The 23,240-nt window shown below is 34.0% G+C and overlaps 1 protein-coding gene across 1 annotated transcript; it reads right to left on the bottom strand.

Annotated features, from left to right (window-relative positions):
* Positions 1 to 2,744: 2,744 nt before the first annotated feature.
* On the bottom strand, positions 2,745 to 19,438 carry LOC140446803 (glutathione S-transferase 1-like). The gene is made up of 4 exons (XM_072539398.1): positions 19,285 to 19,438; positions 6,903 to 7,048; positions 3,915 to 4,115; positions 2,745 to 3,169 (listed from the first exon to the last, which is right to left on the bottom strand). Exons 2-4 carry the CDS (start codon positions 7,041 to 7,043, stop codon positions 2,861 to 2,863), a joined length of 651 nt encoding a protein of 216 aa, XP_072395499.1. The 5' UTR covers positions 7,044 to 7,048; positions 19,285 to 19,438; the 3' UTR covers positions 2,745 to 2,860.
* Positions 19,439 to 23,240: the final 3,802 nt, after the last annotated feature.

Genomic DNA, 23,240 nt, shown 5'->3' with positions numbered 1-23,240 from the left:
CATTCAGGTGTGTCATCAACGTACTGTAACTGCAATTTCTCACATATTCACATATCTGATTCAGCTACTAAAGCTCTGTCAAAAGGCTTCAATTTTTCTGTCACTCCTCTTTCCATCCCAACTGAGAAAATTATTTGTCAAACTGAAGAAGATATTTCTTATCTTCCTTCCAACCAAGCTGAAGTTGCCATAATTCCCCGTACTTCCAAATCCTCACCGTCAAATATCAGTCTTTCAGAGAGACGTGCCCTCAAAGAACTTTATCACTACTCTGATAGTGTCATTCTTCCGACCGACAAAGGTAATGCCACCGTCATTCTCAACTCTTTTAATTATTTCGACAAAATGTTTGAACTTCTCAATTCCACAGAATACAAACGCGTCCCAAACGTTTCACCACCTATCTAGAAAAAATCTACTCTACCTCCAGACATAAAAAAATCCCTTATACCCAGATATCATTCCAAATTGCAAAGATATATGGTCTTCCCAAAATCTATAAGCCCAATGTCCCTGTAAGATCCATCGTCAGCGCATACAACTGCCCCACTCAGAAATTGGCAAAACATATTGCCTTATCTTTACAACCATTAGCCGAAAACGCCTCGTCCTTGTCAAAAACTCTTTTCATTTCATTGATCTTCTGAAAAACTTTTCTATTTCACCTTGAAATATACTAGTTAGTTTTGACATTGTTTCTTTATTCACCAAAATTCCTATCGATGAAACCATTTCCATCTTGGTCTCTAAACATTAAATCCCCTAAAACACATTATCTCTTGTAATAAAACACTGCGTGTCTAATACATACTTTTCAATATAAAATCATTTCTATAGTCAAATCAAAGGTGGCCCAATGGGATTCCCCCTCTCTCCAGTAATAGCTGATATCTAAATGGAACATTTCGAAACCACAGTCCTGTCCTTATTAAATCTCAAACTCACCTGCTGTACGTTGATGACACCTTTGTCATTTGGTCCCATGGTAAAGACATATTAAATATCTTCTTCTCCCACCTGAATGGAATACATCCGAGTATTCAATTTACGATGGAAGTTGAGTCTGAAGCGTCTTTGCTATTACTTGATGTTCTTATTCAGAAATGATGTTCCGTGTACCGGAAACCCACCCATACAAACCGTTATCTCAATACCCAATCACATCATTACCCTGTCATGATTACTCAATTCAGTTATCAACACTCTTGTTTCTAATCAATAGGAGCATTCATATATATTCAGGGATTCTACAGTATTCACTGCCTTCCCTCGCTCAACCGTTTCCACCTCTCTCTGTTGTCCCATTCTCCATCGTTTAGGTCTCTCTTACTCATGACGTTGTCTACTTCGTTCCTCCAGGATTTTCGGGGTCGTCCTCTTTTCCTCCTTCCTATGGGGCTCCATTCGGTTATTCTCTTTATCCATCTGCTGTTGCTAGTTCTTCTTACATGTCCATACCACTTGAGTCTTTTTTGTTCTATATATGTTAGTATCTCTGTGTGTATTGATGTTCTTTGCTTTATTTCGTCATTACTTCTCCTATCGATTCTTGTTACTCTGCAACATCTTAGCAGGCATTCCATCTCTGTTGCTACTATCTTACTGCTGTTTTTCTTGATTATGATCCAATTTTCAGCCCCATATGTCATAATACTTCGCACTAATGTTTTATAAATCTGGGTTTTTGTTTTCATATTTAGGTGTCTATCCCACCATACTGAGTTAAGTTGTCGGATTGCTGTTCTTGTTTGTCTTAATCTTTGTGTAATTTCTTCCTCTGTTGTTGCCTTTTTCGTAATTATAAACCCCAAGTATTTTAATTTATCCTTTCCTTTCATTGTTACGTTGTCATCAATCTGTAGATCTTCTAGCATTCAAAAACATCTAAACTCCATTCCATCCAAAAAAGAAACATTGCCTTGCCTCCTGATCAACCCAAAATCTTTGTATCTTTAATTCAGGGTGTCACTGACAAGATCAGTAGGACTCTTAACCCTCTAAACATCAAAACCATCTTCACTACTCATTCCAAGTTGTCCAATCTCGTCAGATCCGTAAAACACCAAATCCACAATGAAGACCATGGTGTATATGACATGCCTTGTTCCAGTTGCCCACGTACATACATAGGACAGACAAACCGATGAATTCATAACCTTATTTACGAACATTCTATATCTGTAAAACATTCCGATACTACTTCAGCCCTAGCCCAACATTATATTCAGACAGGCCACAAAATCGATTTCGAAAAAGCAAACACCATCGCTTCCATCCGCTCCTTAAAATCAAGAATCATTCGTGAAGCTAGCGAAATTGAAAAACGGCCCAAGAACTTAAACAGGCGCGATGACGCTAAACGACTGCCGGCAACATGGCGACCGCTGCTTCAATATAAAAGCAGCTACACAGGGCAAGACCGCAAGACCGGTCGTCACTCGACACTGAGGAGTGGGTAGATTCAGATTTCAGTGCCGTTTGACGGTTCTTGTATTTTTACAGAACAAGATACTGGTACGTCATGAGTGAGGGGAGTAGGCAGATTCAGACTCCGAACTCGAACGGAGCCGTACTCCTCTTGATAATGGCTTCAAAATGGGTTCCGAAACGTCGAGTTTCAAATTTTACGCAATTCCTCTAATTCGATAACAACCTCCAGTTAAATTATATGAAAGACTTTCCGTAATCTCTCTAAAATATCTGTAAATTTCTATGAACTCTATGAATTAAGTAAAATAACCAGATTACAAAAAACGGGTTTTATTAAAAAAAAGATAAAATACAACTTCAAGTGGTTTAAATCAATAATTTTAGAGCATCAACGTTTTTTTTTTAACAATAATACTGCATCCAATCATATCTACTTCTTTGCCAACTTCTCCATCAAAGCTTTAAACTGCTGCAGCGGCTCAGCGTTGGCCTCTTCGTATCCAGGAATCGTAGCTTTAGCTTTCTCGAACCATCTGGCTACGTTCTTGTAGGAGCTGAAATCGAATCCTACCAGCTCGTAAGTGGAAACTGTCGAGGCGAGGGCCAAGTCGGCCAAAGTGAGGTTGCTGCCAGCGGCAAAGTCGTTGTTGTCAATGAGCTGGTCGAGGAAGGTGAAGGCTTCTTTGATCTTTTCCAACTTATCGGGATCGTAACTGCCTCCACCGAAGATCACGGGATACTACAAGGAAAATAAGCATTAACGATAAGAAGATAATGGAAAAGTAGTTTGTAACGTACAAAAATTAAAACAAAACTAGAAATCATAATTAATCAGTTAGCTTCTTTTTTGTCAAATATATATATATATATATATATATATATATATATATATATATATATATATATACAGCGGTGTTCCTGTGTAAAAGGTCTCCTCTTAACCTTCATATTACTTTTTGTCCCTTGTTGAAGTTGTTTTTCCCTATATGTCGATAACTTTTTCGCTCTCTTTACTTTTTTCCTTGTAAAATAAAAGCACTTTGTAGTGCTTGTTCGCTTTTGGTAAATTAATGCCGTATCGCCGGCTTATCGGATGATATTAACAATTCTTTCATTGACTTTAATAACTTCGTGTGCCTCATTCAGAGCTCGTGCAAAGATTTTCTATGAGTACAGGTTGAATAATAATGAAGAGAGCATACAACCTTGTCTAACTCCAACATTCCAAACTAAACAAGGATTCCCAGGTTCCCATACCGTTCCTGATACCTAATTGTTCTGGGCCCATAGCCTCTTCCCCCATTTTGTAAATTCTGTTTTGAATTATTTTTAAAATAACTTTAATATATGGGACTTAAGACGATTATCAGTCAAAAGTCGTTACATTTTTTGGTGTTGTTGGATTTATTTAGGGATACAAACGCAGATACGAGCAATATCATTTATTTCCTGAAAATAAAATATTTTGAAGATTCAATACTTACATAATAATCAGCAAATCTTCCATACATAGTTCCCATATCAAAGTAGAGCCTCTGGTCAACAATAGCCCTCTTCTTAGGATCTTTTGGGTAAAGGTTCTCATCTTTACCATATTGATCTGCAAGGTAGGTCATGATTGGTCGGCTCTCGCACAAAACAAAGCCATTGTCGTTGATTGTGGGGACAGTATGCAGAGGGTTCAGCTAGAATCAAGTTAGTTATTAGTTAAAACAAATAAATATGTTATGTATGTATAGTAAAAGCGAAACAATTCGCAAAAACTAGTCTCACGTTGATATTTTCCAATTTTACTTTAAAGATATTCATATAGATAGTTTTTCTACATTCATCAAGTTATGATGATATTTTTTTTCTTTAATGCAAAATTTAATAACGTTTTATATTTGTTCTCAGGTGTAACTTATAACGTATTAATTTTTATTCCGTGACCTTTTTCACCAGAGCGAAAAAATGTCCAAGGTCGACACACAATTTATAAAAATATACATACTCATTTGTATCGACATTATTACAAGATTTCTTCAAGCTTGTCGATGTCAACGACCCGGCCGAATTACTTGTACTATTTCGTAATTATTTTGAGATAAAGAAGTTTCAAAAGATTATGTTCTTCAACTACATAAATAATAAAATAGTCTTTGACAGTTATCAAATAGATTAAAGATGAATTTTTAAGACAAGAAAAATTAAGGTAATGCAGAATATAGAATAAAGAAGAAAATGAGAAGATAATATAGTAATTATAATTGAAAAATAAGATAACATAACAGAAAAAATATTAAACAAAACAAATATAGTAAAATACACCAAGTAATAGAAAAAAGATGAACAAGATGTTTATAATTATCAAGAAATGTGAGCAAAATTAAGAAAGGTGATAAAGAAAAATAATTATAGCTATTTTTCAGTCCTTCTCTCTATTCGGATTGCCGAATATAGGCCTCTCCTAATTCTCGCCATTCATCTCTCTTGTTTGTGAAACGTTACCACTTTACTGCAGTTCTTTTAATATCGCCGCTCAAGCGCATTTGCGGTCTTCCTCGTGGTCTTTTGGCTTCATATGGCCGCCAATTCCCGATTTATTTATTCCATCGGCCATCCTTAAGAAGTTCGTTATGTCGAGCCCATTTCCATTTCAGTTTAGCTGCCTATTCGACAGCATCTTTTACTTTTGTTCTATTACGAATGTCTTCATTGGTTTTATGGTCTTTGAATGAGATACCCAGCATCTGTCGTTCCATAGTTCTCTGAGTTTTTCTGATCTTCTTCATGTTTATTTTTAGTGAATGTCCAGGTTTAAGCTCCCTATGTAAGTACAGGTAGGATACAGGAATTAAACACTTTGGTTCGCAGTCTTTGAGGTATATTTTTATTTTTAAGTACATATATGAGAGTCTTCCAAATGCTGGTCATCCCATTTTTACACGTCTGCTTATTTCGGTAGTCTGATTTTCTTTGCTTACCTTGACATTTTGACGCAGATATGTATATTCATCTACGTGTTCTATCTCTGTCCTTTGGATGTTTATCATAGGTTTGTCATCTTTGTTTGACATTAGTTCAGTTTTGCTGAAATTCATTTTTTTTTAGGGATTCTGTGTGTAGCTCTCCAATCATCGTATTCAGTGCATTCCACGTGTCAGCTATTAGTACTACATCATCTGCGTATCTAAGATGGTTCCAGTATCTTCCGTTAATAGTGATTCCCTTATTTTCCAAGTCTATTGACTTAAAGATATCTATCTGTAAATAGATATTGGAGCTATTGTGTCTCCTTGTCTTACGCCTCGGTTGATTTTTACTGGTCTTGTTTCGATTCCATTACCTAACGTCACTATCATTTCAGCTTGTTCGTAAATATAATGTATTAATATTCTGTACCTGGAGTCGATCCGGTTGTTGACTAATGCTTCTTCTGTTGCCCACAGTTCTACACTATCAAAAGCTTTTTCATAATCTATAAAAGCGAGACATAATGGGAGATTCTATTCGTTAGTATTTTCTATTAGGATTGTCAAAGTATATAGATGGTCGCAGGTGCTGTTCCCTTTTCTAAACCCGGCTTATTTTACTGGTTGATATCCGTCAAATTTAATTGTTAACCTGTTTGTAATAATCTTTGTAAAGGTTTTGTAAAGTTGTGAAAGAAGTGAAATTGGTCGATGGCTTCTTCTCCGCCTTCCTTCAGCATTACTGCTAGGATTCCTTTTTATTTCTTTTACTGCCCTTTCTACGAGTATTTCTTCGTGGCTTATTTCGGGCATCACTTCTGAGTTGACATTTGTTATCTGCCTTTTCAAGTTCTGCTTTGAGGAGTTAGGGGGATAGTTTCTGGAACGATACAGATCGGCGTAGAACTTTTCAGTTAAGTTTGCTATATCAGATTTACTTTTTTCTAGTTGACGAATACGCTGACGACCCCCTAATTGATGATGGAGAGAATTGACTTCAGACCGTTTTTTTAATAGTTGGTTAGGTTTTACTCTGGTTTTTTTCTGCAGAAATATTAACAAAATTGTCAATAAAGTAATTATTAAAACGTTTATACGTTTATAATTTATTTTTTTTTAGCCTCCAGAGTTGAAAAAACAATAAATGGTTGTTTTCTTGAAAATTACTTTTTTTGACTGACGGAGTTTTTCGCCTGTGCCCTTTATATGTACTTTAAGAAATAAACCAGGTATACGTAATGAAAACAAACATTGAATTCGAATAACGGAGATATAAATCCCGCGCGCTTATTTATAACTTAGTAAACGATTTTCTGTCGTGGTGTTGGAGGGGGTGGGAGAATTACAATTAACTCATACGAGGCAATGTTGACGATTTTAGCGCTTTATGTAGTGTGCAATATCTAATCCAAAACTTAACGTACAGTATTTGCTCTCATAGTTTTCTGTTGGATATATTCCGGTCTCTAGTTATAAATGTATTTTTTTTTTGTTCTACGTAAGGAAAATACAACTTACTTTGAGGAACTCAGGTGACATTTGTTCTCCGCTCATCAAGTCCAAGTATTTGAGATTAAGTTCCACTCCGCATGCTTTGGCAGCCAGAAGAACGTTTCTTGATGGGGCTCCTCCAGGAACGTAGTAGCAATCGATAGGCATATTGACTGGAAACAAAATATGTAAGATTCAAATATATAAGTAAACTACTGTAACACATACTAAGTAGATAGTCCATTTTGATTTAAAATTTAAATTATGGTTTTATGAAATGTATACCTAACAAGAAAGTGACAAATAAAACGAACAGCCACATATGTGCCCACTCATTTAGTATTCGTAGGTTTAAAAAGGCCTATGATACTGTACTCTTAAAATATCTTTTTAAAATATTGACCAATGAACGTCTAAGTAAGATACACATCAGTGTTATAGCTATTATGTATAAATACGCAAAAAGAGCTATTAAAGTAGGTAACGATATCTCAGATCCTTTCCCTATTATGAAAGGCTTAAGACAGATGTTAGTTTTAACCTCCAACGCCATTTAAAATATAAATTCAGGAGGCATTAACAAATTGGAGAAGGAAATGCACAGAAATAGGAATAGACATTGGGAACTAATGCCTAACAATCTTTTCTTCGCAGACAATCAAGTAATTGTAGCAAATGATGAGGAAGGTATGGATTACATGATTCGAAAACTGACAGAAGAATGCGAAAATTGGGGACTTGTCATCAATATTAATAAGACGGACTCATAATAAAGGGTGAACAAAGAAATCCTCAACTTCGTCACGCAATCTCCACAGATGAATACAAAGCCTTCTTCTAATTACTTGGCAGTAAATTCGTAGCCGGGGGAGACTGGAATTTGAAACACACACACTGGGGTTCAAGACTCACAACAACAAAAGGTCGTAATCTTCTAAAAGCAATGACCGACAACAACCATGATTACCCCACCAACGGAATACCTACGTACTGGTCGAGTGACCCCAAAAACTTCCAGATCTACTTGACTACTACATAAGCAAAGGAGTGTCCAGAAATGACTGTCTAATAGAATCCAGCTATGATCTCTCGTCGGATCATACACCGTTTATTATGAGCCTGAGTACCAAAGTTATAAAAAACCCACCACCTCCTCGACTCACTGGGCAGATTTCCAATCCTACCTAGAAGAAAACACCAATCTTAATCTGCGGATCAAATCTACACATGACATAGATACAGCAGCTCAATACTTCATCACACTGGTGCAAAAAGCGACATGGCAATCTACACCACGAACTGAACGCAAACTAACACATACCACAAATGTTCCCCTGCACATTCGCCAACTTATTGCTGAAAAACGTCGTGAGATGAGAACCTGGAAAAGATCTAGAAACAACATAGATCTACATATATTCAATAGACTACGTAGACAACTTGGAGTAGCCATCAAAGCCGCAAACAACAAAACCGAACATTACATTACAGCGAATGAACAGACGTTATGGAAAGCAACTGTGAAGTTTAAGAAACCATACACAACTATCCGTCCCACCCGTAAACCAAATGGTGAATAGACCTGTTCCAACAAAGAAAAAGCGGACATCTTTGCTGAACATCTTACAAACGTATTTAAAACAGAGCCAGCAGACCCTGATGAAGAAGTGGAAGAACTAATTAGTGCAGTATGCCAAATGTCCCTCCCAATTAAAAGTTTTACTCGTGTAGAAGTCAAGAAAGAAATAAACAAACTTAACTCACTAAAGGCCCCAAGATATGATTTAATCTCGGCAAAAGTACTAAAACCACTTTCTCGCAAGACCATTACTTTGCTAACAGTTATATTTAACTTCATGCTAAGCTTATCATACTTTCCACAAATATGGAAACTTGCTGAAATCCTTATGATCCTCAAGCCAGGAAAAGAGCCCAATGAAGTAACATTTTATCGAACCATCAGCCTACTCCCAATCGTAAGTAAAGTTTTTAAAAGATTGGTGCTACAAAGGATATACGCAGATCATGAATTCCTAACATTACTACAAAACATCAGTTTGGTTTTCGGGAAAATCACTCCACTACCCAACAAGTCCATCGAACGATAAATGAAATATCAAAAAGTCTTGAAGAGAAGAATTACTGCTAAGTATTATGTATAACCGTCCCTTGGCATTGATATTTGTAGACTTTAAAAAGGCGTTTGATACAGTGGAATTACCGTCCATCTTAAGAGCACTACAAGATTGCAGGGTCGACCACAGATATTGTAATATAGTTAAAAATATATATGAAAATGCCACAACAACCATAAGTCTACATTCAGCAACTAATAAGATAAAGATAAAAAGGGGAGTCAGGCAAGGTGATACCATGTCACCAAAGCTGTTCATTATCGTTCTTGAGTATGCATTTAAAAGACTAACATGGCAACAGAAAGGAATATCCATCGATGGAGAAAGATTAAACCATCTACGTTTTGCGGACGATATCGTGCTTCTGTCAGATAATCTGGGAGAGATCAAAGACATGCTCCAAGAACTGAATTACATACTACAAGAAACTGGGCTGGAGATAAATTTCGAGAAAACCAAAATGATGACCAATATGGTTCCCAGCGAAGAGATACAGATCAATAACAACAAGGTAGAATTAATCGATAAATACACATATTTGGGTCATGAAATCAGAATAACCAGAGACAACCAAACCTGCGAGCTAAATAGACGAATCACGTTGGGATGGGCGGCATATGGAAGGATGAGAGACATTTTTAAAACAAATACTCCAATTCACCTGAAAAGGAAGGCATTTAACCAATGCATCCTACCAGTCTTGACCTATGGAGCAGAGACCCTAACTTTAACGAAAGCTACTGCCGAAAAACTAAGGGTAACACAAAGGCGAATGGAGAGATCAATGCTGGGTCTGACCTTAAAAGATCGCGTGAGAAATGAGGAGATACGCCGACGAACTGGCGTTGACGATATTATACTGCGAATCAATAAACAAAAGTGGAGGTGGGCTGGACATGTTGCTAGAATGGAAGACGGAAGATGGACGAAGAGATTATTGGAGTGGAGACCAAGAGCCGACAAGCGAAGCCGACAAGCGAAGTCGAGGCAGACCACCCACCCGATGGATGACGACCTAAGGAGAATAGAAACAAACTGGATTGCAGCAGCTAGAGATAGAGAGAACTGGAGACGTTTGGAGGAGGCCTATATCCAACAATGGATGTGAAAACGGGGCTGGATGATGATGATGATTATGTATAAGAAAGTATAAGTTTGAGAAAGTTTGGCACAGAGGTCTGCTTTACAAAGTAAAAATAAAAAAGTTCTAGGGCCGCTGCTTTTCTCACTCTACACAGCCGATATACCAGAGACTAATAATACTACAATCGCTTCCTTTGCTGACGACGTAGCAATACTAGCTGTAAATGAAGATCCCATACAAGCCTCACAAAACCTGCAACATCATCTGAACATACTCAGTGATTGGTATACAAAAGGGAGAACAAAAGTAAACAAAACAAAATCAACTCAAATAACATTTACCAGCCGCCACAAGATATGCCCAGCTGTAAGAATGGAAGATACCTTGGCCTCCATCTTAACCAAGGCCTCACTTAGAAGAAACATATCCAGACCAAAAGAAGACAGCTCTACTTACAATTAAAGGGAAAAGGTGAAAAAATGTAAATCGATAAGCCACAATGGAGTAGCGACCGTAATAACATAGCGAGACTGGAACTGGAATATTAGACCGAATAAAAAAGAAATTAATGAACAAAATAACGGAAACAAGTAGAAAATATGGACTGGATATAAACACCAGCAAAACCAAGCTAATGATCATCAGCAATGAAAACATAACTTGAGCAAATCTGTATGTGAACCAAATGAGAATTGAACGTGTCTCACAATATAACTACTTGGGAACTATAATTAATGAGTCGTGGGCAAATACCCAAGAGATTAAATGTCGCATCGGAAAGGCAAAAAGTGCTTTCTTGACTATGAGTTCTGTGTTCAAGAGCCACGACCTTACCCTAGACACAAAAATAAGGTTTCTTAAATGTTATGTGTACTCAGTACTTCTGTACGGAGTAGAAACGTGGACATTGAAGGCGGAAACTCTATCAAAACTTCAGGCTTTTGAGCTATGGTCATACAGAAGGATCCTGAAGATACCATGGACAGACAAAGTCACCAATGAAGAAGTAGTACTGAGGATAAACACAACTGCGGATTTGGTCAACATCGTGAAGAGCCGTAAGCTGCAGTACTTGGGACATATAATGAGAAATCAAGGCAGATACGAGTTACTTCAATGCATTTTGCAAGGTAAAATTGAAGGAAAAAGGGCACCAGGACGAAGAAGAATATCCTGGCTTGCTAACCTGAGAGCATAGTATAGAAAGACCTCAGCACAGCTATTTCGTATATCAACCAACAAAGTCATCATAGCCAGGATGATCGCCAACGTTCGGAACGGACAGGCACCCTAAGAAGAAGGAAAAAGAAAGAGAGGAAGACTAGTAGGTAACAGATGAAAAAGAACCAAAACTAGGGGACAGTCACAAACAGATCAAGAAATACAGGAGAATGTGGAAGAGGAGGAACTTGTACATATATCATCCAAAGAATAAACCAGAAAGATGGTGTGCTGACCTGGTCAGTTAAGCTCACATTATTGTCCTTATCCACCAGTTCCCAAAATTTTTATTAATTTCAGATTATGCTGACATAGTAAAGTATCTGACAACAATGTGTCTACGAGGTGTGGTTAAGGAAAGAGTTTTTATCAACAGGAATAATTCTGAAACATGGACATAAATATGTATGAAAGAGTGATGACCCCAAGCCTGCATTCATATCTGCAATATAAATATGCATTTAGTTATCGCCACAAACAACAGATAAAACACATTTTTAACAAATTAGGCTATAATGATTAAAATCTATTTCTAATGAGTGTAGAGTAATAAAATCTCATGAAGTATTCAAAAGCGCTACAGGGTAATCCGTCAATAATCCGTCAATAAATTCCGTCCGCATTGCAAAATTCTGTCGTTTCATAAAGAGCAGGTAGGTATCACCCTGTTTTAAGGGATTAGTCCATTGTTATCGACAGATAAACACTGAGCCAGAGGCGCGCTAGTGGGTTAATTGACAAAAGAATATGCATTCTTAAAAATCATATTAAAGGAAATAAAAATGTAATACAGCAGAACAGTGTTATTAAAAAAATATAAAATGTAACAATAAAATATATACGAACCGAAATCGGGAAATACTCACAAACACACACGAATGAACTTTACATATTGAAACACTTGTGGGGAGTTTAAATCAATTTATTCACAAAAACTACAAAAACTTTACTGGATACGTTATTACAATTCTACATCACTATAGTCTTCATCCGAAGAACTGTCATCATCCCCTGGTGTTATAATTATAGGGTCAACCACCTGATCGACCAAGTTGTCCAGTTCCCACATTTTATCTTCCTCTTTTAAAACATGCTGGATTGCTTTTTGCCAGTTTTCTGATGTGATTTCCATAATGGCTTGATCAAACAATACCTTGACATCTTTCATTTTAAATGTGGTATTGTGCCTTGCAACATATCCTTTAACTTGTGCCCATATAAGTTCTATGGGATTTAATTCGCAATGATATGGCGGTAGGCGTAGCACAGTTACTTTATACTTTTCTGCTACATCTTCTACGGCATATTTTATAAAGCGAGATTTATGTTGTTTTACTACGGCTAGTAGTTCCTTCTTTATTGAATTCGTCTCAAACTGAATACCTTTATTTGACAGCCAGTTAATAATTTCTTGATTTCTCCAAGCTGAAGTTGGTACCTTCTCTATGCGCCTTGAATGGTAGCTTGCATTATCCATAACCACGACCGAATCAGCTGGAAGAAATTTTAACATTTCCCCGAAGTAGTCTTCGAAGACATCCGAATTCATGTCCTCATGATAATCTCCCGTCCGACACGACTCAAAGCTTAACAAACCTTCTTTTAAAAATCCTTCTTCGCTTCCAATGTGAGCAATTATAAGCCTCTTCCCTTTTCCCGAAGGCACTTTAATACCCGTCGAAAGGCCTTCTATGAAAGCTTGGCGAGCACTTGTTACATTTTTATCTTGCCACATTTTTTGGACTATATAACCTTCGTTTATCCACGTCTCATCAAGATAAAAAATTTTCTTGTGCTCTCTGCGGTACTGTTTTATAGTTCTCAAATATTTTCGTCTCCAGCAAATGATTTCATCACTTTCCAGTAATAGTGCCTTTCGATTGTGCTTTTCTCAGGAAAAATTCATACTTTTTAAAGTTTTCCATAAAAGTTTTCTGGATATCAAAGGAATATCGTTATCTTGGCTTATCTCCATTAGTATTTTGTCAAGGGTGGGTATTTCCTTTTTAAAATAAAACGAATGAACTTTTCTTCGAATGTCACGTTTGGTGTCTTCACCTAAGATTTTTATTGGTCTTCCTGATTTTCTCTTGCATGGACTTAACTGGCCTGATATCTTTCTTTCTCGCAATAATTTAAAAATCGTGGACTGTCCAATTCCAGTCATTCGGGCACATCTCTCAACACTTTCTTGCACAGATAAACTAGGGTGATCGTGTTTTATGCAATCATATACATTTAAAATTATAACTTTTTCACTAACAGATAGCGGAGAATTTTTTACACCTCTTTTCTTTGGAGTAAATGTCGCCATTTTATAACTTTTTCACTATTTCTATATCACAATATTACTGTACGTTTAATTGGTGTAGTAGCAATTACTAACTCGAATGTCGAATGTCGAATGATAATAATAAAATAAAAGAGGGATTATAATGAAAGTGTAAGTAAAACCTCATTACGCGTTATTAGTCTTCATGTTGATTTATTTTAGTTCTTAGTAATATTAGGAGGTGCGTCATACCCTTATCAGTTTCTTCTAATGCTTTTATTCGTTCAGTAAGGAAGTGAATTTGTTTTTATAAATAAAAATGTAATTAGCTTTAATGACCATATAATGGAATACGAGTTTGAAGAATAAGTTAATCGAAAAATTAAATAAAATTGGTTATCACAAAATATCCAAAATATGATATTTTGAGGTACATCAATTTTTGACGACGAAGTTGACATCCGTCCATTTGCCTACGCCCATGACGACACCGAAATTCAGGCAAATTTTATGACACTTCATGATTTATTACTCTACACTCATTTGAAACCAATTATAACAAAATGTATTTTTAATCATGAATACTAAATATTTGTATTGATAAGACTGAAATGCAGGCCTTTTCATTGTGCTAAGTTAAAACATGTGGTTGCGAGACCATGTCGTATAGTCCATTTTGATATTTTTGATATACATGTCATCACATCATACATAAACAAATACATATACTTTTATTTAAAATTTTCGCACTATTATAAAATTGACAATATATTTATAATTTTGAAATTTTCAATGAACTTAATACTAAAGAAATGTGGATGAGAATTATTATTAAACAATTGAAAAAGATTTATTTAAATTTGTGGTTTGAACAATTAAGCATCTAACCTAAGCTCATAGGTGGTCGGGAAAAAGTTCAATAATAAACTAATAATAATAACTACCTAATACCATAGGAATGTTAACAAAATAAATAAAAACATAGGTAATAAAAAATTAAGCCTAATAGTTGGTTTTTATCGTATTCTTATCAGTATTCAAGAACCCGGTCAATTTCGGGAGTGGTGTAAAACCCACAAAAATTAATAAAATTGAACACATTTGTAGTGAAAATTATTCATTAAAAACGTTCTATAATATTGCTCTGTCTTTTATTGTAAAATGGCCAGAAAAAAAGTTATAAGGTCCAAAAGAAAATTTGTTCAAACATTTTTAGCTATTTTTGCTAATAACTTTTTATTTTCCATATTACGATAAAAAATAATAACAATTAAGTTGTAGACAATTTAATTTGCTACAAATAATGTTAAATACAATTTTCTGTAGGGTTGCTAGTTTACGAGATACAACGCGAAAACCCTTTGAACCCCTTATTCCAAGATGGCGTGTATTCAAGAATCCAGAAAAATTCGGAGCGTTATAAAATCCCGAGAAATTCATGAAATTCGACAAATTTTATTGAAAAATGACCAGAAAAAAGTTATATGGCCAAAAAGAAAATTTGATCAAAAATTTTTATTTTCAACTTTACGAATAAAGTTATACAAATAAAGTTTTAGAAAATTTAATTTCCTAGAAATTATTTTTTATAAAATTTTATGTAGAGTTGCTAACTAACGAGATACAGCGCGAAAACCATCGGCGAAAACCTTTGCCCCTCCTTTTACATGATGACGGCGGGAGACAACGACCAAACACAATTGAACTTAAGCTTATACTAAGCACAAGAACCATACCCCAAACATCACAAAATAAAATTGCGTCCTCTCCAAATTGTTACTGAACATAAAATATAGAAAATTAAATCGTTCACTCTTTAAGTGATTGGAATTATTCAATTTTAAAGCCACTCTTTGACGCCCACTGATCATCGCTTTATAGTTATCGGTCTTCATAGATTAGCCATGGGTCCTGATTCTAATTGAGATTTCGACTCAAAACATGTCGAAATTAATATGGCGACGTCGAAATGCGACTTTGCGGATTTCAGCTGAACTAACCAAACGACGTCACTAGTTTTCGACTTATCGAAATTAATTTCAACCATAAGAAAGTGGTTGAAATTTCATTTCGAGTCGAAATTAATCTGACATGACTGACTGGACTGGGAGAAGTGAACTTAGGTTTAGTTTAAGTAGGCGCGTAGGCGGTGTTTTGATCCTTGCAAGGAAAACTGAGGCAAAAAGTATCAATATGGCTGTGTTTTACGGACATTTGCTAGTTTTGGAGGAATTAGAGAGGTTAGATATCCGACGTTCATAACGGAGGATAAGAAGAATGTTACGGGATACTCAAAATTCTTTTTCACTAAGTGATGCTCTATTTAGGCAGAAATTCCGGCTTAATAAACAAGGTGCAAATTATTTAATAAAGGTATTAGAACCATATTTGGAAGAAGGTGTTTATGCCTCTAGGATACCCAAAATGTTTAGAGTTAGTATTACTAAGCTGCAGTAAATTTAAAAATATATTAGAATATAACCACTAAGTCAAATCTTAGTGGTTATAACTTAAGGATCTCCCACGTCGCCTTTTTTTCTTGCCATCTTTTCTTTCAATTCAAAATATAATTGAGAATGGCCAATATTTATGATTTAACAACTCAAACAAGAAAAAAAAGACGTTCACGTAACGTAAACAAAACAAACATTCAACAAGCGTAGTGCAGTGCAGCCAATAAACAACAGGGCCAACCCAAATTTTCAGCAGTGTCAAAATGATAAAGTAAATATCCCCAGTTTTAACTACAATCGAAATGAATGAGAATCGCTAGCGATTGCGACTGTCAAGGCGTAGTCGCTTTTAAATTTCGACATCGAAATGAAATAGAATCAGGGCCCAGTCTGGTTAAAAAAAAAGGTCGAAAATTTTTTCACAGATATCTAAAGCTTTTAAGACATATTATAATACATAGGTGGGGGTTACTTGAAAAAGTACTCGTATTTTTACTTTGCTTTTTTTTTAAACGATAATTTATGGCCACAATTTGATTTTTTTTCTATAAGTTTTTTTCCTTATATTTTACATAAACAATATTTATATCATTTTTTTATATCAAGAATATCTTTTTTCCCCATTTTTTTAAATTAAAATTGATAAATAATTTGCGGAGATATTTGCAAAAAAGCAGTTTTATGCTCTAATTTATAAATTTTATTATTTTTTTAATTAACAAAATAAAATGTTATTAATACATTTGAACATCGAGGAATTACCGTCTTTTAAATTTGTGCGAAATTTCTCTCCGGTTAATAGGCCAAATAGTTTAAAAGATATTTAATTTATTTATCCCTGAGGCTAAATATTTAAACTATTGAACTTGATCTATTAATGATGCTAGACACATTTAGCGAATTATATAGGATTCTTTAAGACTTAAACTATCTCAGAAGTTAAATGCGTATTTGGTTTTCATAGAAATTATTTACAAAATTTGATTTGAAATTTGAAAAAGGGGTATGTTTTTTACTTATCAACAATTGTAATAACTTCTATATTTTTCAAGCTACAAACTTGTATGTACAACCATTGGATAGCTGGTAAAAAAACCCACATTTAAAAAAAAACCTTCTATGATCAATAGGAACGAAGTTGGGGTCTATTTTTAAAAAAATCATATCTCCATTGTTTATAAACATTAAGAAGTAAAATTTTGCACAAATTTTGAATGAAAATCCAAACTTAATATTGAAACTTATAGCTATAAAATTCATCAAATTTTTCGAAACTTACAGCCCTTCGAAACGAAGGTACTTTCGAAAGATCGACATAGGAAAGTGGAGGGGATAACTGTTTCAGCTCCGTTTTTTTTTTCGAGATCGGAACTTCAAATTGAAACACGTAGGAAATATGTCTAAACTCGTCGAAATATGAATAACTACATAGTTTTCACTGGCCGGGAAATATGGGAAACCGCGGAAAAATTGAGTCCATTTGAAATTCACCGTACAAACTTCCTTTTTTTTTTAATTTGGCTGGAATAGTCTGAGTCTGTCGCAGTGTTAATAAACCCCCCCGGAAATCTCGGAAAATCCCGGAAAATCAACATAATTATAATTAATATAAGGAATATAATATAATGTGTAAAACATTACCTGAAATATAGTTTATAAAATATTTAAGTATAAAAAAATATATGTTGATTTTCCGGGATTTTCCGAGATTTCCGGTGGGGAGGGATGGGGGGGGGGGGTGAGAATTATGTCATCATTATTAATACTGCGACAGACTCAGCCAAATTAAAAAAAAAGTAAGTGATTACGGTGAATTTCAAATGGACTCAATTTTTCCCGGCCAGTGAAAACTATGTAGTTATTCATATTCTTCGAAAGTACCTTCGGTTCGAAGGGCTGTAAGTTTCGAAAAATTGGATGAATTTTATAGTTATAAGTTTCTATATAAAGTTTGGATTTTCATTCAAAATTTGTGCAAAATTTTACTTCTTAATGTTTATAAACAATGGAGATATGATTTTTTTAAAAATAGTCCCTAACTTCGTTCCTATTGATCAAAGAAGGTTTTTTTTTAAATGTGAGTTTTTTTACCAGCTATCCAATGGTTGTACGTACAAGTCTGTAGCTTGAAAAATATATGTTATTACAATTGTTTATAAGTAAAAAACATTCAACTTTTTCAAACGTTTATTTTGTAAATAATTTCGATGAAAACGCAACATGCATTTAACTTATGAGATAGTTTAAGTCTTAAAGAATCCTATGAAATTAGGTACATGTGTCTAGTGTCATTAATAGAGCAAGTTCAATAGTTTAAATATTTAGCCTCAGGGATAAATAAATTAATAACTTTTAAACTATTTGACCGACCAAATGTATTAATAACACTTTACTTTATTAATAAAAAAGTTAATAAAATTTATAAATTAGTGCAAAAAAACTGCTTTTTTTGCAAATATCTCCGTAAATTATTTATCAATTTTAATTTAAAAAACGGGAAAATAAAGATATTCTTGATATAAAAAAATGATATAAATATTGTTTATTTAAAATATAAGGGAAAAAACTTAGATAGATAAAAATATAGATAAAAAATCAAATTGTAACCATAGATTATTGTTTAAAAAAAACGCAAGGTAAAAATATGAGTACTTTTTCATCTATTCGTCATCTAGTAACCCACACCTATGTCTTAAAAGCTTCAGATATCTGCGAAAAATTTTGCCGTGAAATCGATGATTTTTGCGTAACCAGACTGGGCTACAGTGCTTTTATATCACTGGCAACAGTTGAAATAGAAACTTCATCCTGGTTAACTTCTTACATGTGGTTATTTAAAATATAAAAATATACAATTTAAGGGATTACAGGACGATCAATACAAAATTTTTATACTGTAAAAATAAATATACTAGGTATGTGGAAATAATAGAATTAAAAACGATGTGTATATTTAAATACAACAGTATACATATTTTAATGGGAACTTTGGATTTATATGTACAAAGCAGGCGAATCAATAATTAAATTCTACTTAAAACTTTTGGTCACGTCCAACCATTAGAGGTTGTTATAATATGCTTAAAATTAAAAAAAAAGGAAGAATAAAAAAATATTACTGTAATCGCTATAAAAATTAAAAAATAAACTGCGTATGTCATTTAAACTAAATTAAATTTTCTGGAGTATATCTCAAAAATATTTTTTTTAATTAACGTATTGGGTGCGTCTACAAAGTACCTACCGGTGAAGGAAGAACAGTCGATCTAGAACTTAACACTTGGTTCGGCCACAACTACCGGTGGAATGCGGTCTGTTAATATGTGAATGGAAAATATAAATTGGACGACTTGTCTGAAATAATGCCGGTGGGATTCGACGCAACTTTTGAGTCATTTCCAAGCGGTGTTGTCAGACTTCTTTTTGATCCTCGTTTCACAACAAATGTAAAGCTAGAATCATAATACCTTACAATTTTCTATACAATTTGCGGATGATTAAGAAGAAAATCACGATGACTTGCAGTAGCATTACTAGAACTATCGCAGAAACGTATCAAAATTTGAAGCTAACCATAAACAAGGACAAGGTAAATAAAATAAAATAAATTACAATCACAATGAAAAATGGAGCGAAGTAGTTATTTGGAGGGATTATATTTTGTAAAGATTAAGTTATTATTGAAGAAGTAAGGGAAAGAGAGGTAACGTTAAATTTTTACTATAAAGTAAAATTTTAACGTTAGGTACCTATAATTTTACTCTTCAGTCTAGAGCAGTGATTCTCAAAGTGGTCTATTACGATCCCCCAGTGGTCGATGAGAACCTGCAAGTGGTCTATGTGGGTGAAAAAAAAAATTGTGATCTATAAAATGAAAATGGGGATCAATGGGAAGAAATTTCAATCATCAATCATTGTCGTACAAACAAATGCCGTTGTGCCTTTTATGCAACGAAGTTTTTAGCAATGATGCAATGAAGGAATCTAAGCTAGACAATCATCTGAGAATATGTCACCCTGATAAAACAGATAAAGATTTGAAATATTTGTAAACATTTGAAGAGAAACTTCAGAAGAGACCCACGCTGGATAAAATGTTCGCTTGGATGTCACAAAGAAACGATGAGTCTTACAATATCTCGTTACTTATAGCAACATCCGGAAATCCACACAAACCTGCATCTGATATCATTAAAACAATTTCTTTAAGCAACAACACAGTTTAAAAATATATTGATGAAATGAGTTACGATTTTGAAAGCTTCTTGTGTAATTATTTGCAAATGACCCATTTCTCTATACATCTGGACGACTCAATTTTACCTGTTAATGAAGTATAATTATTGATTATGATCGTTTTATTATGGATCGAAATATCCACGAAGGATTGCTATTTGCGAGAACTTTGACAACTGATACTAAAGGTGAATCAATATTTTATATTTTGTAAGCTTAGTTCTTGGAAAACGCAAATCTTATATGAAATATTATATCAGTGGCTACAGATGGAGTGAGTAACTGTCATGGTTGGGCGTTATCATGGTTTTATAAGTTTTTTAAAAGAAAATGTACCCGGACTATTAGCATACACTGTGTCATCCAGAGACAACATTTAGTTGCTGAAAATTTGAATGTAAAATTACATGAATCTCTCCAATTTGTCATTGATGCAGTAAACCGAATCCAAAACAATGCGTTGAATATGCAGTTATTTGCGGAAAATGGCGAAAACTTCCACCAATTACTTCTTCACCCTAATGTAAGCTGGCTGTCAAAAGGCATATGTCTGACAAGATTTTTTACACTATTTGAGACAGTTTTAGAGTTTCTCGATAGTAAAGATAAAAATTTGAAAAAAAAATTATTAAAGAGCAAAACAGAAATTGCTTTTTGACAGATTTGTTTGCTAAATTTAATATGGAGAACTTGTAGTAACAAGGTGATAATTTAAATTTGATTAAAACAAAGTTGATCATTTCAGCATTTCTTGTCAGAATTAAACTGATGAAGCAAAACATTGGATGACACGAATGTTCCCAGTTCTCCAATTTGTTCCAGGTAGCCTGAAACAGGTGTTACATTACAAGAAGAATTGATTGAAATAAGCACTAACGAAGAACTTATAGGTATAGAAGCGGATATCAACAATTCCGACTTCAAAAAGACATAAGTAACTGTTACTTATCTCATATTATGGAATACCGTGAGAAAGTTTTTAATTGCTTTTTCATCTTCATACCTACTTCTTCTAAATGTGTCTATCTTCGTTGGCGACCATATTGACCCATTTTATTCTATTCACAGCAGCTCGAAATAGATCGGTTGAGGTTAGACCAGTCCACTTCCTAGGATTGGCCAGCCAGGATATACGTCTACGTCCAGGGCCTCTCTTACCCTCAATCTTGCATTGTAGAATCAACTGTAGAAGTCGGTATTTACCATTACTCATGATGTGGCGTAATCTAGCTACTAGAAAATAGTTTCAGCGCAGTTATAGATCCCATAACAAAAAAAAAGTAAAAAACTGGACATTAACAGAGGAGATTTAAGATTAAACCTAAGTAATTAAATTAATGCCAAATGTTGATAATCTATCACTAAACCACCAAGTTCTTCCCTTCAATTAAATGATTGGTAGAGGCACAGAATAAATAAAAATAAGAATGCCCACTCTCAGATGCCGCCTTTGAAGTGTGTCAGCACACGATCGCTATATTTTAAACGGAAACATAAACTCGGATTGAGAAATTTGTGTCAAGCTACGACAGAACTGTAATTTTAATTTTTAGAGATTAATAATTTAGTAAATTTGAAATAATTTAATCTATTCTTCAACTAAAAGGATGAATAAAATAGTGCATATTATTATTATGTCTATGGTTGCCGTAAATAAATTAAACTGGGTTAATTTTTCTGATGCACACCGGATAAAATTTCACTGAACAGCACTGGTTCCGTTTAAAACATGGCTGATACCGTCTGCGCGAAATTATCTTGACAAGCAGAGTGGGATTTCTGATTGTTTATTATTCTGTCTAACTTGATTTTAATGGTGCTGAATTATTTTAGGAGGGAAAAACAATCTGGCAAACTTTACAATATGTTTAAGTTCCCTATGGAGTGATTTAAAATTCTTATAAATATAAGTAGTATTTTATTTATGTTTTAACGAAATTTCGAGGTCTTAGGTGAATCGGATTGTGCATTATAGTAATAGGACTGACACTGAAGAGTGTCAGTTTAAATAAACCACTGTAACAGTGATATTTGTATACAAAAATTATAATGGAGGCAAATTTGGTGACTTGAATTGAGTAGAGTCTCAGCACAACTTTCCTAATTTCTGATACCCGATACCAAATATTATAGACTCACTTCAAAGAACCTCCCGACTACATGTAGAACATTTACAAGATACATTTCATTTGACTTTGTTAACTATATATTGTTTTACTATTAGATTTATATTACTTTGTTTCCAATTACCTATTAGCGATCTTGAGGCGGTTAAGTATTTCCTGAATTTTTTAATTATCTGGTTTTTTCCAATTTATTACTGTAGTTACATCTTTTAATTTTTTATTCATGGAAAAATATATACACTACTCAACAATTGAAGTGGATAATTTTAAAATTTCTAAAATTAACATATAAAACTATTTTTAAAATAATTGCCTGTACAATAAATAAAAAATAAATAAATAAAAAAATGAATAAATAAATTTACAAAACATACCTAATCACTATAAACTCGCAAAAAATGATTAAGACATTGTTTACTAGGTATTTGAAACAAAATCATAGACAACTGTTCAGCCACCTTTTTGACACCAATTAGGTCATAACTAACGTCAAATCAAGAATAGATTACGAAATCTTAAAAATTTATATATGCTATTATCTTGGTTGATTGCATGCATGAATTGTCTCTCTCTTGTTAATTAATTAATAAAAATTTTTTTGTTATTTTTTTTGTTTTATCTTAATATAGGTAATAATTATAACCAATAAATTAGTAAAACTGGCCTTTCTGTAGGACCAATATAAATAAGCAATTTAAAAAATGGCCCATGCTCAACTTAATTGTTTTAATGGGCACTACTGTTTATTTACCTTGAACCAATTACAGAACTACAAAGTAAAAGTAATATTTTTTAAAATTTTATTGTTATTTAATTATTTTATTGTAATATTATTAAT

Source organism: Diabrotica undecimpunctata, chromosome 1 (genome assembly GCF_040954645.1).
Source record: "Diabrotica undecimpunctata isolate CICGRU chromosome 1, icDiaUnde3, whole genome shotgun sequence".
NCBI lineage: Eukaryota > Metazoa > Arthropoda > Insecta > Coleoptera > Chrysomelidae > Diabrotica > Diabrotica undecimpunctata.
This window is presented reverse-complemented; position numbering and strand designations above follow the sequence as displayed.

Bases quoted from the DNA above. Each gene is read 5' to 3' on its own strand.
- LOC140446803 (XM_072539398.1), bottom strand. From the start codon at position 7,043: ATGCCTATCGATTGCTACTACGTTCCTGGAGGAGCCCCATCAAGAAAC. The intron at 4,116-6,902 runs GTAAGTTGTATT...ACTTGATTCTAG, and splicing joins TGTCACCTGAGTTCCTCAAA to CTGAACCCTCTGCATACTGT. The intron at 3,170-3,914 runs GTAAGTATTGAA...TTTTCCTTGTAG, and splicing joins GAAGATTTGCTGATTATTAT to TATCCCGTGATCTTCGGTGG.